General features: G+C 50.7%; 2 protein-coding genes across 2 annotated transcripts in view; both read right to left on the bottom strand.

Moving 5' to 3' along the window:
• Positions 1-11,118, bottom strand: part of LOC130868961 (IgGFc-binding protein-like) — a 32,207-nt gene extending 21,089 nt beyond the window's left edge. Inside the window, exons 1-5 of the mRNA XM_057761040.1 lie at positions 11,064-11,118; positions 7,447-7,796; positions 5,489-6,059; positions 3,059-3,663; positions 667-1,228 (exon numbers count right to left, since the gene is read on the bottom strand). Coding sequence (XP_057617023.1) covers positions 667-1,228; positions 3,059-3,663; positions 5,489-6,059; positions 7,447-7,796; positions 11,064-11,118 — 2,143 coding nt within the window. The remainder of the gene's footprint in view (positions 1-666; positions 1,229-3,058; positions 3,664-5,488; positions 6,060-7,446; positions 7,797-11,063) is intronic.
• Positions 11,119-14,499: 3,381 nt separating this feature from the next.
• LOC130869359 (40S ribosomal protein S12-like) lies at positions 14,500-14,916 on the bottom strand. The gene has a single exon (XM_057761378.1). The coding sequence runs from the start codon at positions 14,914-14,916 to the stop codon at positions 14,518-14,520; it is 399 nt and encodes a 132-aa protein (XP_057617361.1). The 3' UTR covers positions 14,500-14,517.
• Between the last annotated feature and the right edge of the window lie 2,494 nt (positions 14,917-17,410).

The following is a 17,410-nucleotide window of genomic DNA, read 5'->3' as shown; positions in this document are numbered from 1 at the left end:
ATAAAAATAAATAAACCTTAAAAAAGCTTAAATAAACTTTAAAAAACTCAACCAACCAAATCAAACCATTTCTTATTTCCCTCCCTAAACCCTAGTCACTCAAACATATCTGTCAAGCAGCTCCACGAAAGCAAAAGGAAGCTTCCAGCCAAACAGCCTGGGCTGAGCTCACTGACAGAACTTGCCAAACTTGCACCAGGCTCTGTGACCACACCTCAGCACCACAATAAAATCGAAACTGAAAAAGATGTCCAAACCCCAAACCCACTGAAACCAAGCCAAAAGAACATCCCCCACCCCATGCGATTGCAGCGCCCCATGCTACGATACTGTGGGCTCTAGAAACATTGGTCGTTTAAATGGAAGTAAAGTAAAATGAAGGAAGAGGGAAGATTCTGTCTCTGGGTCACAGCAGCCTCGTTTCACACATTCCTATTGTCTTTGGCTGACAGCTGTCCCTGGCGATCAAACTTGGGATGGCCAGGTGTAGTTGGTTGTAAGTGCTGTTGTCTATGACTTCTTAGTGTCATGTTGCTATCCCCCAGTTCCATGGCATAAGCACAGCCCCTTCCTCATGAGACGTTGTAAGAGGTTAAAACAATGTTACTTGTATATTAATGAACAAACATCAGATCCAGCCCCCTGGTTGCCACTTCTGATACTCACGGCAAAGTTTCTCACTCCTCCAGGGATACACAGTGACCCCTTCAGCCTGGCAGATGGCGGTGTATGTGGCCAGTGTGTCACACAGTGGCTTAGTCTGGCCCGGCATGCGGCAGCTATCATAAATGCATTCTATGAGGGCGCTGTTGAAGGCGGGCACTTTCCAACATTCCCTGAACTGACTGTCCTTGTCACGGAGGATCTTGCACTTCTTTCTGTTCTTCGTCACTACCTCGCTGTTCATATTAGGACACAGAAGTTGTTCGTCTGTTCTGCAGCCAGGCTTCATTGTCACCAGCCACTTCTTCCCGAAATCTCGAGGGTCAAGGGCTTCCCCTTTACTCTGCAGACCCAGGTCATCACGAGGGTCCCCGTTGAAGTCCCCACAGAGGCCACACACAGCTTTAGCGTAGTTGCTGGGCATCTTGGCAGTCACATGAGTGTCCCAATTGAAACTAACGGTCAGGCCGAAGTTTGTGCGCAGGACAGCGTATTTGCCTTTGCGGAACGCCACGACTTTTCCACCTGCGGCTTGGAAGGGCAGGTAGTGAATGATGCCGTCCATCTGGGCAGAGATACAGGAGGACCGTCAGGTCAGGGTACCTGTTTCGCCCATCTCCACAGTGCTGAAAGCACTCTAAACCTCTCCATTTAGTCTGCTCTCAAGACCTTGGCATTTAGTTGTTTTAATACACACTGTTAATTAATAGTCAAGTCTTAGGTGCAATGTCATTAACACTGTTAATAGTTGTGCCGTCTCTTTATCTAGAGCCGTTCCATACCGAACACTGGGGGATATAGAGCATGGCATATGGAAAGTTATGCTTCCCACTTTTGATTTGTCCACTGTCCCTCTCCCAAGGGCACCAGCCATTACCCAAACTTCCTTCTGATAATTATGAGCTATTGTGTGTGAATATCCAACAACTCATTCACACACACACACACACACACACACACACATTTTAGACAAAGTCTTTCTGTAGCTTTGGCTGTCTTGTAGCCCATAGTCTGTCACTATGTAGACCAAGCTGGCCTCAAACTCACAGAGATCCTCCTGTCTCTGCCTCCCAAATGCTGAGATTAAAGGTGTATGCTACTACACCAGGCACTGTCTGTCTGTCTATCATCTATCCATCTATCTATCTATCTATCTATCTATCTATCTATCTATCTATCTATCTATCTATCTATCTATCTATTGAGACAGGGTATCACTGGGGGGACTAATTGGCCTGGAACTCAATATGTAAACCACTAGATTGAAACTCAAGGATCTGTCTGTCTCTGCCTCCTGAGTGCTGGATTTGGTATGAGTCACCAAACCTGGCTTTTACCTTTTTTTTTCCCCTCGTGGGCAAGAGCTCTCTGTAGCAAGACTCAAGAATGGCAGAGTTGCTATCTTTGATCACAGGATGGGACTTACAGTGGATTTGCAAACCCTATTTGGGAAGGCTTGAAGCAGGACACTTGGTCTCTAGGTATGGATTTGTGTGTGAAGGATTTTTCTTTATCCCTTTCTGAGCCAGCTGGTCCAGGGCTCTGGGTTGTCAGTCCTATCAAGTTATGAATAGTACAACCAACAGCCCGGAAAGGAGTGATGGGGTAGGACCCAATGGGGGAGAAAGAGGGTGCAGAGATGAGGCTACAGCCAGGCAGGCCGGCTTTTCTTTTGTTTGCTGAATTTTCTGAGACAAGATCTCACTATGTGTAGCCTTGGTGCTGTGTCTGGGTGGACAGACATTCGCTCAGACTGAGAGGCTGAATGAGGACCTCCATTTACTCCCTAACCTAATGCTCGCTTTGCTCCTGACATTTCATGTCCCATGGTATCTTGCTGTGTGGACCATTCCTAAGAAAATGCATCCGTCTCTCATTCCAAAGTTTCTAAAGAACAAACCTAGGGACCACCAATACCTGCTGAGCATCAAGACCTCTTTTAAAGACCCTGCAGATGTGGATTCATCAAATCTCCACAACCACCCAGGAAATGGTGGCTCCTGGTGGCAAAGAAAGACAGGCTGGGGGACAGTCCACAGATCTGCTATCCCAAGAAGGGATAGCAGGGGAGTAAGTCTGGGGTCTGGACCTTAGCCATAAGATAGTTGAATGATGGTGCTGGAGAGATGGCTCAGCAGTTAAGATCACTGCCTGTTCTTCCAGAGGTCCTGAGTTCAAATCCCAGCAACTACATGGTGGTTCACAACCACCTGTAATGAGATCTGGTGCCCTCTTCTGACATGCCTTCAGGCAAAATACTATATACATAATAGGTAAATCTTTAAAAAAAAAATAAAAAGATAGTTGAATGAATTCCACTCCATCCATCTTCACCCCAACCACTAATCTTTTAGCAGATTTTTGCCCTTCCCAGTCCCATGGCCGCTGTACGCACCAGCACTTTGCCTGGGTAGTCCCGAGGCACCTCCAACTTCACTCCATAGACCTCCAGCTGCACAGAGTGTACAAAGCTCACACTCTGACTTCCCCGACGTTCGTTTTCCATAACCACTTTGAAGTCGGGGAGGGAGGGGTGCTGGCCACACGCGGTGGTGAGCATATAGGAGCAGGTGCCCATGAAATTGTAGTTCCGCATATCCAAGCTCCTGTAGTGAGGGTCCCCGGACGCCTGGCAGCTGCGGAAGTATTCCGGGTAGCAACCCAAGAAGCCATCCTGTACCCCACAGCGCTCCCCAGGCAGACATCCTGCTGTGTCCCTGCAGATCACCTTCAGGGTGACTGCATCACAGGTGCAGCGCTGCCGACATAGGTCATCAGCAAACACTTCCTGCCCCGGGGCCAGCAGGCGGCCCTGGTAGGTACAGCCACAGGATGACACAGGCACACAGTGGCCACGATTGACCACAAAGCCTGGAAGGCACACGCAGCCCTCCACACATGGGCGCCCAGAACAGTTGGTCGGTAAGGCTTCTGAGTTGCAGGAGGCTGGGCAGGCAGGGCTGCAGAGTTCATAGTGGCTGTTGGCTGGGCAGATCAAGGCTGGAAGGTTGGGGAGAAAGGGTTGAGTCATGCTAAGGTGGGGGCTCCCCCAGACAATGCTGCCTTCTCAGAGTCCACACCCCTCAGTTAATGGCACTCAAACTTTCTTGATGCCCAGGGCCCAATGGTCTCCCCCACTCCATCCCTGAACAACCAATCAGTGGGCAAATCCCGTGACTTTCACTGTCTGATCCCACCCAGAATCTGTTTCCAAAGCCCATGAACCCCAGCAGCCTCCTGCCTGGTGCCCTGGTGCCCTGGTCCCCTGTACCAAATCTGTTCCTCACAGCAGTCAGAGGGATGGAATGCAGGATCAGACCATGTACCGCACCCCCACCCTCCCATGGCTCCATCTGGGGGTGGGGAGCAGAGTCCTCCCTAGGCCCAGGGGTTTCCCTCATCATCTCCCTGCTCCCCCATCCCCTACTGAATCACTCTGCCCCAACCTCAGTGGACTGGTGCCTGGTCCCGAGAGTCCCATCTCAGGCCTTTGCACTAACCATCCCTCTGCCCTTGTTACCCTTCCCTCAGACAGATGCTGCAAGAGCCCAGGCAGCCAGCTCTCTCCTTGCCCGTGTGTCCATGAGCAAATGGCTCTAGGCTGTGAGTACTGCAGGCTTGCCAGGACTAAATGGGATGGCACGGCCCTGATTCCCCTGGTTAGACAGACTAAACGAGGGGTGCTCCACGCCATCATTGTGACGGCTGGACTCCGTTGCCTGACTGCACTCCGGGATCTAGGGCCATTACTTTCCAAAGTCATCCCTGAGCTTCCCGATACTGTCATAGGACTTCGCTTTCTTTGTCCTTTGAAGGTATTTCATAGTTGATCTGTCTGTCCCTCCCCTTCCAGGACATGGATTCTGCTGGAGTGGGGACACAGCTTGACTCAGTCACGCTGAGTCTTTAGCAGCCAACCACAGAGCCTGAGAGATGGACAGGTGGGGAGGGGCAATGGACTCATTGGTTTTTCCTTCGTCTTAAGTTTGGACAGACTCAGAGAGGGAGGCCTCCTGGACAATGGGGTATCGTAGTGATGCAAGCAAGTCCAAACAGTGTCTTTGTCTCCCCCTGGACGAACCACCCTTCTGAAGTCCTAGTCTTAAGCCCTGGGCCTGAGGTCCCTTCTTCCCTCACCATCCTTTATGATCCAACAGCATTTCCCCGAGCTGCCTACAGGCCACAGATGCTAACGTGGCCTCCACAGCACCAGCGCGGGAGAGGCTGTTGTGAAGACCCGGCGTGTTTGCTGACTGACTGAATGACTGTGTTACTGGATGGGTACCTGGCAGGTAGTCATCTGGGGCCTAGTCCAGGGGAAGAGGCATCACGAGAGTGTAACAAGCAGAGAACGACCACTGGTTTTTATCTTGTAATTTGGCAGACTACCTTTCCTGCCAAACCTCTGTGGTTCCCTGGGTCAGGAGCCCACATCCTTCTTCTCCCCCTTCCTGCCTATTCCGGTCCCTCCCATAGATTTCAAATCAGACCTTCTTTTTCTAGGAACCTCCCCCCATAACTGCACTGAGACCTTCGCTGGCATCACGGATCCCTCTAGAATGCCCGCTGTCTCATCCTGCACCCCACTCCATTTACTCTCCAGCTTTGTCTCAGCACCCTCTCATGTCAACCATTGCAGTGGATCCTGTCCCTGTTCAGTACTGTGAGCCTTGGGCCCACTGTAGCAGAGCGGGGGTGTCTCGGCCATCAGTGTTCTCGTTATTGCCTGTCACTAGGTGGAAGCACAATCATAGCTCAGTTACTGCACAGATTCAGCGGTTCCCTGGGCCCTCGCCAAGACCTCCCTACCCTGGCTGTAACTCACGGCAGTTGGTTCGTGACCGCCATTCCCGCACAGAGATGCCCAGGTCAACACAGGCTCTGGCGTAGGCACTGAGGCCATGGCACAGGGTGAGGCGCTCCCCTCCAGTCACACACATGTCGTACACACACTCTTCCAGGAAAGGCTGGGGGTCCAGGAAGCCGTGACAGTCCGCAAACGGGCCCATGGGCAGAGTTAGCATGCCACATAAAAGGTCTCCCTTAAAGAGCTCGGACTGGCTTGTGGTGCAGGAGGGACAATTGCCGTAACAGCCGTCATCACATAAGGGGTCCCCATTATCCAGCTTCCAGCTGTTGGTGAAGTTCAGGACATCAGAAGCTTGCTTCCCATCAGGCATGCGGAAGTCATCAGCAGGGTCTCCATTATAGTTGCCACACAGCCCCCACACCTGGTCTTGGAAGCGCTTGGGCAGGCTCACTGTAAGCTGGTAATCCCAGTCAAAGGTGACCAGCAGCCCAAAGTCCAGCTCGATCATGCCTCGAGTTCCACTCTGGTACACACGCAGGCGACCTTCTCCCAGGGAGGCGGGGAGGCTTGAGTACTGGTAGTCTATCTGCACAGAGGGGGTGGAGGTCAGACCCCTGTGTAGTGTCCCCTTCAGCCTTCACCTCCTCCACTCAAATCCCCAGCTCTAGGCACACAGGGCATCTTCCTTCCCTGCCCTTCCTTCCTTCCCTAGGGATTCTTGCTATTGCACCTCTAGTGGCCTGAAGTGTTCTTCCCCAAGATGCAGATGTGCACGAAGACCCCACCCCCACCCCGCGGATGCGTGCTGAAAGCCGCCATATTGCTGGCCCTGCAGAAAGGGATGATGTGACCCCAGATGGAGCCTGTTGGGGTTCATCTGAAGAAGGAGCAATGACTTCCCACTTAAAGCAACATTTTGTGTAACAGAAAGTGCTCGAGGGAACCCAAGTCACACCTCCAAAAGCAGTTTTGAAGTGCGGTTTGGTCACCTTGCTGGCCACCTTACAATACTCCCGTGTGACAGAGGAGGTCGCTTTGTTCAAGACCCAAGGTGCTAATAGAATTGCCTAAGGCATCCACTCCACAACTGGGTCCTTACAGCCCTCGCAGGGTCTTACCGGCATAATGCTTCACTGTGCTGAATCTAAAGGAGGCTTTTTAAAAAAGATTTATTTATTTATTTTTTTTTATGTGTATGAGTGTTTTCTGAATGGATGTGAACCACAAACATACTCAGAGATCCACAGAGGCCAGAAGGTGGCATCAGATCCCTCGGAAATGGGTTTAAAAGGCATGGGTGCTGGGAACCGAACCCCAGTCATTTTTAAGTTCAACAAGTGCTCTTAACCGCTGAGCCATCTCTCTAGCCCTCTTTCTTCTTTGGCCCCATTTTGCCTCTTAATTTTCACTCCCCTCCTCAGACACTCTCTCTGCCTCTACAGATGAACAGCATCGTATGGCAGGGGACCAAAATGACTCATATCAACAGCAGTGAGGTGACCTCACAAGATAAGTCACTGCATTACGATTACCCCCAGATGATAAAGACTGTCCACAGTGGCCAGGCCACACCTTGGGGTGGAAGTAATCACTTCGTGGGAACCAGATTGTTCCCCTCAAGAGCTGACGGCAATATCAGCGTCTCCAGAACTGGTCTAGAACCAGAGTTGAAAAGATGAACATTCAAACCATGCCTAAGCACCAGTGCCTGCTCTCTCTCTCGGCAGAGAAGCTCTTCTGTTTCCGGACTCTATAGGCTTGCAAAGTTCTTGCCATTCCTCTCAAGAGAGACTGCAAGGTTAAGTCTAATTGTTCTAGCCCGAGGCCACGTGGAGTAAATCACCCCAGCACCCAACCCATCTCTTATCTTGGTGTATTTGGATGATAGTTAGAGCCAAGGGTTTGGCTGCTTTTTTTTTTTTTTTTTTTTTTTTTGGACCTGTAGTTTAAACCCAAAGCCATGGGGAACTCACCCGGGCAATGCCTATTTCTCCATAGGACAGGGACACAGTATGGTTGTAGGCATGCACGGTGACAAAACGCACGTAGGAGACTTTGCTGGTGCTCCGGTGCTCATTCTTGGCTTCTACTTTAAAGGCCAGCAGGGAATTCTTGGTGCTATGCAGCTCAGCCAAGGTGTAGGTACAGGTGCCCATCATGTCATAGCGGCGGCCATCGAAGGTGGTGTAATGGGGATCACCCTGGGCACGGCAGACAGCTGTGGACTCTGCCATACAGCTGGCCTTTCCACTCACCATCTGGCAGCGCTGTCCAGATGTACATCGCATGCCTTGGCAGGAAGTCTCTGCTGCGGAGAGCCGAGCTGGGGAGGGAAGAGTCAGAAACAGAGTTGGAGACGTTCATGAGGTCAGAATCCCGGACCCCGCCTTCAGTGTGGACTATGGGCAGTTGGCTCATGACCGCCCATTTTACAGGCATGGAAACGGAGGTTTGAGGTCTCATGGAGAGGGATTCTCCGGGTTTCCTGACACCCCAGGCCTTCTGATTTCACTATTTAGCACAGCTTGGCCCAGAGGAATGGCAGGCGGTGGAGAGGGAGCAGGAGCAGCCATTGGAACATCCAACTGTTCACAGTTCCATTTCCCTCGTCCTGGTCTTCCCATCCGGCTGGAATGGCTGAAGGATAGGAACTGGAAGTCAGGGCAGGGCGATGTGGGAAGTGCCTTCTTTGTAAGCAGGGGGACCCGAGTTCTGGTTCCAGCCCCATGAAGATCTGGGGTGATGGCACTGGGTTAGCTCAGTGAGCGGGAGGGAGCAGGGCAGTCAGATTCCGGGGTTGGCTGGTTGGCCAATTTAGCTGACTGAGAGCTCCCCGTTCAGAATCCCAAAAGCAAACAGACAAGATGGTAGGGATGAGAAGAAGACACCTGACATTGACCTCTGGCCTCCACACATGTGTGCTGGGGTATGGGGTATGCATACCTGCATACACACATGCATGCCTGGGTGTGATACCTGCTTACAGACAGATACATACATGCATGCCCAAGTATGCATACATATAGATACACACATTCAGAACACACACACACACACACACACACTTTTGAAGGAAGGCAGAGACACAAGCAAAATGGAAAAGTCATGGTGTAGGAGGCCTTGATCTGAGTCCTAGCCAAGGCATGCAGCGTGGGACTCTGGGTAAATTGTATGACGTGCTCTGTCCTAAGTGTGCCTGTTTGCCAAGGAGGTTGGAGAGGAGTGTGGTCAGGTTTTAATAAGCTAAAATGGAAACAAGTTTTGGAACTGAACCCAAGGATTGAGTATTAATTGTTATAATTAATTAATTAGCTACCCATCCCCATTCTACTAGTCAATTATAAAGTACCCCTTGAAGTAGGATGGCATTTTGCCAGGATAAGGAACCCCGGGTCTAAGTTCCCAGTCTGAAGAAGACCATCTGGGAAGAAACAGCCCTTCCTGGTCAGCTTCCAGCCCTCAAGTGCTCTCCCCTCTGGCCCTCCCGGCAACAGCTCACCCTGCACCACCCGATCTTTCACCACAAGCTGATCTAAGGAATTTCACGCTTTCATTTATTCTACTCCCTCCACAGCCCTGTTGTGGTGTGTGTGTGTGTGTGTGTGTGTGTGTGTGTGATTATCCGTACTTCAGAGTCACAGAAACTGAAGCCTAGAGAGGTGGAGTGATAGACCGAAAGTCTCGCTGGCACAGCTGGGATTTAACTCCAGGCCCTCTGCCTCTGGCCCTGTATCCTCAAACACCTGAGCTACCTGGTGGCATCTTCTGAATGGGCGGAGCCTGACGTCTCACTCAGGGCCAGATCCTGTCCCTTCACTGTGCCAAAGCACACAAAGCACCCATGGGGCTGGAACGCAGAGACTCCCCAGCTGCGTCCTCAGTGTTACTACTTTGGCGCTCCTGGCTTTGGGCAGCAGCGCTCCTACATGAGGTGCAGCACTGTGGTTAGCAGCAGGTGCAACTGTAGCAGTCGCTAAGGTAGCAAAACACTGACCAGCCCCTTCCCAAAGAGCCCTCCACCCTGGCTCCCTTCATCTCCCTAGGACTGTCTCTATAGTCTCCCACAAACCAGCACACAAAGGCGAATGCTGGAACAGTGGGGGAATTCTCACAGTGCCCTGCTTTTGGGTCACTCTGGGTGGTAAGTATTTTGAATCATGTTCCTGGCCAAAAAAAAAAAAAAAAAAAAAGGGAGCAGGGAGAATTAAGGAAGGACGCTAGTGCTGCTAATGGTGAGAGGTGGACAGGCCAGTTGATCCTGGGAGCCAGAGAGGAACAAGCAGGAAAGGTGGGGAAAAGTGGTCCAGAGAGGTATGGGCGGTGAGCACAAAGCCCTCAGTGTCCAGGGCTCTACAAGGGCACAACAGTGCCAGTTCTTCCAGGCTGGACTTGGCACCTAATATCCACTCTGCCACGGTGTGTTCAGAGTGGACCAGCACGGAATGCTAGAAGCTATTATAGTTGACCATCCTTGACTGATGTTGACCATGACTGACTCTCTAGGCTTCACTGTGACCTTCTGTGAGGTGCCATCGGCCTGGCTGAGGATGGTGACAGAGGTGGTGTTCTCTGACAGACTGGAGATGAAGACACAGAGAGAGGCCGTGCTGTACCCGGGCTCGGAATTCTGCAGGAAGGCCGTGAGGAATTCTTCCCCACCAGTGTTCCTGGGGTCCACTGTGGCCTCCTGGGTCAACCCTTAAGAAAACGCAGTTGTGGGTCCACTTAGCTGTTCCTCCCCACTTCAAACCTGTGCCCGAGACCCTCTTGACATAATTCTACTCCTCTGCTATTTCCTTCCTTACCCGTGCAGCGTTTGTTCATCTGTAATCCTGCTCGGCTTTTGCTGCCCCATGCCTGAGAACTTTGCACAGGGCTCTTGAACTCGAATACGGCGGGGCCAGACGAGGACTAGAAATGTGTGAGATAGTCCAGGTGGCCAGTGTGGACCCTGGAGCACTGGGCTCCACCTAGAATGAGTTGCTGCTGTTGTCTTTCGCTGACTGGTATTGTGGTTTGGTGTCCTAATTTCCATGCATCCCCTTCTACCTTCCAGATGAAACTGGTTAGCTAGCTGAGGCTTACAGCCTGACTGGACTCTGTTGCCAGTGAGGTTTCTGTCTTTTTTTTTTTTTTTTTTTTTTTTTTTTTTTTTTTTTTTTTGGTTTTTCGAGACAGGGTTTCTCTGTAGCTTTGGAGCCTGTCCTGGAACTAGCTCTTGTAGACCAGGCTGGCCTCGAACTCACAGAGATCCGCCTGCCTCTGCCTCCCGAGTGCTGGGATTAAAGGCGTGCGCCACCACCGCCCGGCGAGGTTTCTGTCTTACTAGGTCTCGGTGGTGTGTACAAGAGAAAGAAGGGAAAATGAGGGTTGTGGAAGTATAGATGAAGTCTCCTAAAAGTAGAAGCGGGTAGACTTCAACACTCCAAACATGGGGGAGGGAATCCTACCTATTTATTCCCAGGCTGTCTCTTCCATGTCAACTAGCCTGGGGGATACTGGTAATGATTTATAGAAGGAGTATGAGTGAGAGATGCTGACCCAGGCAGGCAAGTTTCCCAGATACGAACAAGGACTCATTCTGACTTACCCCACAGGAGGGTTGCTCCGGCCCAGAGCGCCCACCAGCTCCACAGGGATCCCATACCTGCAGCAGGGAGAGACAGAGGCTCATATAAGGCTATCCTGGTGGAGACGGTCATGGAGGTGGCAGAAGAGGACAGTCCTGGAGCAGGGGCTACCTGGGTGCAGGAAGGCTGAGGAGGGAATGAAGTTGGGCAGGTGTGTGGATCAGGTGTGTGGACGGGGTGGGCAACTTCTAGCCAGATGTAGGGAGTGACCTAAGCAGTTCAGAGTCTGGGGAAACAGGGAGAGGAACTGAGTATCCGGATGCCCTGAGGATGCCCCAAGGGAAAAGATAAGAGGTCTGGAAAGAGGGACCAGAGGAGAATAGCTGTCCTTCCAGGGAGAAACCTGCTCCTTCTCACCTGCAGGTCCCTGGAGCTGCAGGAGCAGACTGTGGACTGAGCTATATAGTGGAGTTTCTCATTAACTCAGGCCACACCGCTGGCCACATGCCAGGCAGACAGTGCCAGCTTCCTGGAGGAGGCCGCTGATAGCAGGCCAGGTGGAATAGTGAGTCCTGACGGTCTGTGAAGGGATGAACCTGTAGCTTTTGCTCCAGGAGGGCTGAGATTAGCTGGCGCCTGCACCTAGGGGATGTGGGAAAATTTGATTCAGAAAGAGTGGTGTCCTTAGGGGGACAGCTGGGGAGTAGCATGCCAGTGGCCTGGGTTTCTTGTGCAAGGTAGTGGGGATGGAGGGTGAGGTAGCATTGACTGTGTTTGTCGGCTTGCTGGCCAGATTCCCATCTTTGGCCTCTACCTATAACAATATAAAAGGTCCATATCTGGGTTCTGGCTCCTTGCAGTCCCCATGGGCTGATCCCTGGTCCAAAGCCACCCACATCTTGTTTCTAAATCCTAGTGAGGGAAACTGTCTAGGGATATATGATCTGAGGCTGTGACTTGGGTTCTTGTGTAGGACATGAGGTTTCCAGCCCAGAGAATTATTTGGTTTGGTATTTGAGATACTCCCCTGCTTCATCTCTCTCCATGGAGAAGGGACTAATTTGGGGATGGATCTATGCCTTATCATCTCCAACGTTAGAGTTTTCCTGAGCTGTCATAAGGGGCTTTCAGGATGCAGAAGTAACAGAGGGCATATAGACTTTCTGCATGTGATCCCAATCTCCTGAAAGGCTGGCACAACCCATGACGCTGTTGGTTGAATCTGAAAGGTCTCCCATGGCTATTGTCTTTTAATGTGTGGTTGCAGCAACTGGTACTGTTTGATGAGGTTGTGGGATACAAGGTTTGAGGTACAAGGCCTCAAAAATCAAAGCAAGCTTCTAGGGACAGGCCTCGGAGTTTATACATGCCTCTGTTTCTGTCCGGCTCTGATGCTCGCTTGCTCGGTGTAACCAGCCACCCACCCTCCCGTGTTGACAGAGATGCTCTAGCCGGAATGCCCTGCGCACCACGGTAGACTGCACCCTCTCAAACCATGCCCACACTCTCGCATGGACAGAGATGCTCTATCCGGAATGCCCTGCACACCGCGGTAGGCTGCACCCTCTCAAACCATGTCCATGCTCCCGCATGGACGGAGATGCTCTAGTTGGAATGCCCTGCGCACCGCAATAGACTGCACCCTCTCAAACCATGAGCCCAAATGTTTTCTTCCTCTCTCGTTACTTCTCTTAGCCATTATTTTTTTAAAAATCACAACCGTGACAGAAGTAACAGATGAGAAAATCGGTGCAGAGAAGAGGGGTTGTTAGTGTGACTAAATCTGACATTGTGGTCCTTGTATCTCTGGAACCATTTTGTTACAAAGACAGCCATGGAAGGATTTGGAGGCGAATGCGGATGCTGGAGGAGCCCCAGAAGGTGGAAATAGAGCACTCAGGACTAATGTGGTGGAAAATCAAAGGCCCAAATGCCAATAGAAATGTGGACAATGGAGACCGTACTTACGAGCTTTCAGGCAGGAACAAGGACTTGGGAACTGAGGTAAAGGCCATTTATGCTACATTCTGGCTAAGACTCTTACTCTGTGCTGCCCATGAACAGTTTAATTGGGTGAGGCTGAATCTAACCGGAACGGAGGGATTCATTCAGTAGAGGGATTATTACTGGCTGGCTCTAGTCAGGCATGTGGTGGGAAGGGAGCGAGGAAGTGGGAACCATGTGCAGCTTGGGGCTCGAGAACATTTGAAGCCTCAGACAAGGTGAAAACGAATAGAGAAGATGGAATTGTTTAGAACATCAGATAAGTTTCGCACATGGGAAAGGCACCCCAGGGAAGAGGCTCCCTAGGCGTGGTTGGTTTTCAGGGATTGAAATGCACAGAGAGGATCTTTTTTAAAAAGAGAAAGGTACATACAGCCAAAGGGGTGCCTGGCTTGAAGTGTGCATGTAGGGAAATGTTTCTCTGGTTCCAAGGCACAGGGTCTAAGAGCCAGGGTCTGTTGGGGAATATTATTTTAGGGTGTGTTGCTTTTGTTCAAGCTTCATTTGTTTAACTCTGTGAAGCTGTGTCTAATATGTCTACAGTCTAATAAAGAGCAGAATGGCTATCGTGAGGCAGGAGAAGGGAATGGGTGGGGCTGGCAAACAGAGACGATAAATATGAGGAGAGATCAGGGAACGAGAGAGAAGGAGGAAGACTTCAGGGGCCAGTCCCCCAGACAGACACGGAGCAAGAAGGAAAGAGAAGGTATACAGGAACAGAGGAAGATAAAAGCCCTGAGCCCAAAGCTCAATGGGATAATTTAAGCTAAGAAAAGCGGGCTGAAACAAGCCAAGGCAAGACTGGGCATTCATAACTAAGAATAGCCTCTGTGTGTGATTTATCTGGGAGCTGGACGGCGGGCCCCTCAAAAAGCTAAAAGAGTAAAACCTCGAACAATGGTCCTGATTACCTGGACCACATCTTGAGTTAGCAGAACCTGGCATCTTGCATGCGGTGCTGCTTTGGCCATGATGCATGAAGACCGCAGTAGTGATGAGGTCATGGAAGCTTGCACAAGGTTCCAGGGGAAGAAAAAAACTTCTATCAGGCACCGTCTATGTGGCAGAGACGGAATCCATGTAGGGCAGCCCTCCCAGGTCAGTGCCTGAGGTAGTGGAACTAAGGTCCAAGTTGCCATGGACCCCCTAGGATGGTGGTGCCAGAAGCGTTGCATGTATGTCAGGGAAAGCTGCAGGCACTGACTGGAGCGGAGTGAAAGGTCATGAGTTGCAATGGCAAGGCCACAGGCAAAGGATGACCAAGCCCTTAAGAACCCAGATGGTGCCAATGGTTTGATCTAAGTTCTGGGCTCTAGTGATAATGTTTAAGATTTGCCCTCCTGGTTCGGGGTATGACTTTGCTCCAGTCCTTCCTTACCCCCTCCCCTGAACAGGAATGTTTACTCTGGGCCACTAAGTGTTGGAAGAATGTTAATGTTTTTTTTTAAATGAGCCAAAATTTTTATTTATTCATTTCTTGCACTTGAAGTACTCTTCGATGACATCCTTGGCCTGAGATTCTTTGCCATAGTCCTTAACCACTACACAACTGCAGCCAACTACTTTCCGTGGCTTTCCCTCTGGATCAGCCTTACAGAGGTCTACCCATTCCCCGAGTTTCTTGTTGCCATCAGCCTTAATTAGGTTGATTTGGTGCTCAGCACAAAGGGCCTCCACCAACTTGACATACATAGGCTCATCACAGTTGGATGCAAGCACACAGAGATGGGTTTGGCGCTTGTCTAAGGCTTTGGCAGCTCCGTGAATGCCACGTGCGAGGCCATCGTGGATGAGGGCGGTTTTCAGCACCTCTTGAAGAGCAGTGTTGATGTCCATTACACCTCCAACAGCAATGCCTTCCTCGGCCATGGCCGTGGATTACGGGTGAGGCTGAATCTTGAACGCACCCGTGGCGCTGCCTCCGCGCAACTCCGCGGCAGCAGGGGAAAAGCAATGTTTTGTTTTTTAAGGGCTCATAGCTAACAGCGCCTTGAGTCTCAGAAGAGATCGTCAGACTTGTGGCTAATGCTGAAACTCTGGGGACCCTTGAAGTTGGATTAACCACTTTGCATGGTCAGGTGGCCATGAGTCTACTAGGGCCAGCGGTGGACTGCTAGGGTTTGAAACTGAAATGCCCCCAAAGGATGTGTTCGAACGCCTCCGTGTAAGGAGTGTTTCACTGCTGTGACGAAAGTGGCAGCCTGAGGAGGGAGCTGAAGGTTTGTTCAGCTCACAGTAGTGCTGACTTCTGTCCATGCTCACCTGGGTCCATCGATTTTTCAGCCAGTGGCAAGTCACCAGTGTCACGGCAGTGGGACAGGGCAGAAGGAAACATTAGTGGGGGCTTTCAAGGGTATGTCCTCAGTGACCTCATTTCCTCAACCAGGCCCTGCCTCTTAGTCTCCGTCACCTACCAATAACTCCATAAAATCATAAATGCACTGACAGATTAACCCAGTGATAAAGTCATAAATTGTTTGGGGAACTGAGGCCAGGAAGGCAGATGTGAAGTGAAGAAAATGGTGGTGGTATTCTGTAGCCTTGTCTCTGACCGAAGGCAGTTATGAGGAGCTGCAGTTGAACTCTCTGCTGTATCAGGAGCTGAGGGGCCAGGGACCATTCTTATTGCTGCACATGCACACCCATGAGGGATCTGCCTCCAACAGAGAGCCTGGCTTATTTATCATACCTCCTGCGTTGTGGTTGACCCTCTCCTGTGGGCTCTTCAAGAGAACCATGGGAAGAAAAGCTCTGAAAGGGAGCTGTGACTTGAGAGGGGAAAGGCCACCTTATTTCCATGACTATCCTATATCCGACTCACAAATATGTGTTAAAACCCTCTTCTATAAATATCAAACCTAAGATTTCATGCTGCTGTGAGGACATTTGGGTCAGCCTGTCCCACGCTCTCATGAGGGCTGTCCTTTTGCCTGGCTTTGCTTAACAAACTTCTTAAACTCTCCTTTCTGAGTAGAAAGATTTCTTTCAAGAACAAAGAACAGAGGAAAAGCTCCATCCCAGCCATAGCTCAGGTAGCAAGCAGTGTGAGCATGGGGCCATGCTTTCTGTGAGGGTCTCCGGCTCTCCATCCTGGCTTGTTTTGCAATCCTTTCCTGTGGGGTTTTCAAGGACTGCATGCTTCATGTGAGCTGGCCGTCCTTGCGGAGAGGAGAATCTTCTGGGGTACCGGCAGCAGCAATGCTGAGCCCCATCTCCCCACTGTCACAGAGAACCACACAGTACTTAGCGAAGGCCTCTGTGCTGAATATAGGGAACTCTGGGGAGATTTCCCTTCCCCAGTCCTGAGTTAGATGGGATAATAGTGTCTTGCTTGAGAGGATATGGCCAGCGGAGGTTTGTCTTCCCCGCAATGCCCTGAGTTACTCTCTTGTGCTGATAAAAGAGAGGCCAGCCACACGAGACCCTGCGGAGATGAGACAGCTCTGAAACGATGCACAGTGATGCGCTGATTAGCGCAGGGTGGTGGCCAGGCTTGCTCTCTACAGCCTGCCTCGCAATCCTTTGCCTGCAACCCTCTCTGCCTCGCTTTTGACACTGTGTCCAGCCCTTGCTTACCTCTGCTCTCACAGGCATAAAAACCCAGATGCTCAGCATTCTACCAAAGCCTCATGTAAAACGTGTGTGTGCACGCATGCACAAGCCATGTGAGCAGTTTGGCTATAAGTCCTCCTTGAAGCAGGTTCGGGATCTCAGCTCATCTCTTCCTCTCATGCTGAGTCGGACGCCTGATGCCCCGATGTCGGGGAGTTATCTGTTCAGCCTGGGTGGGCTCTAACTGTGCTTTCCCTAGGTTGCTCAGTCTCTGACCCCAAGGGAGCATATTGTGTTATATTTTTCTCTTTTTGCTTTTTTTTTGGGGGGGGGAGGGTCACCACCAAGTTCCCAAATAAATCACACACAGAGACTTATTCTTAGTTATGAATGCCTGGTCTTAGCTTGACTTGTTTCTTACCAGCTTTTCTTAATGTAGATTATCCCAATTAACTTTTGCCTCTGGGTTTTTTATCTTTCCCTATTTCTTTTTTTTTCTTTTTATTGTTTATTTATTTATTAAAGATTTCTGCCTTCTCCCCGCCACCACCTCCCATTTCCCTCCCCCTCCCCCATCAAGTCCCCCTCCCTCATCATCCCTAAGAGTAATCCGGGTTCCCTGCCCTGTGGGAAGTCCAAGGACCACCCACCTCCATCCAGGTCTAGTAAGGTGAGCATCCAAACTGCCTAGGCTCCCACAAAGCCAGTACGTGCAGTAGGATCAAAAACCCATTGCCATTGTTCTTGAGTTCTCAGTAGTCCTCATTGTCCATTATGTTCAGCAAGTCCGGTTTTATCCCATGCTTTTTCA

This window comes from Chionomys nivalis, chromosome 2, assembly GCF_950005125.1.
Source record: "Chionomys nivalis chromosome 2, mChiNiv1.1, whole genome shotgun sequence".
NCBI classification, from domain to species: domain Eukaryota; kingdom Metazoa; phylum Chordata; class Mammalia; order Rodentia; family Cricetidae; genus Chionomys; species Chionomys nivalis.
The sequence above is the reverse complement of the archived record's forward strand: the minus strand, read 5'-3'. Positions and strand labels throughout refer to the sequence as shown.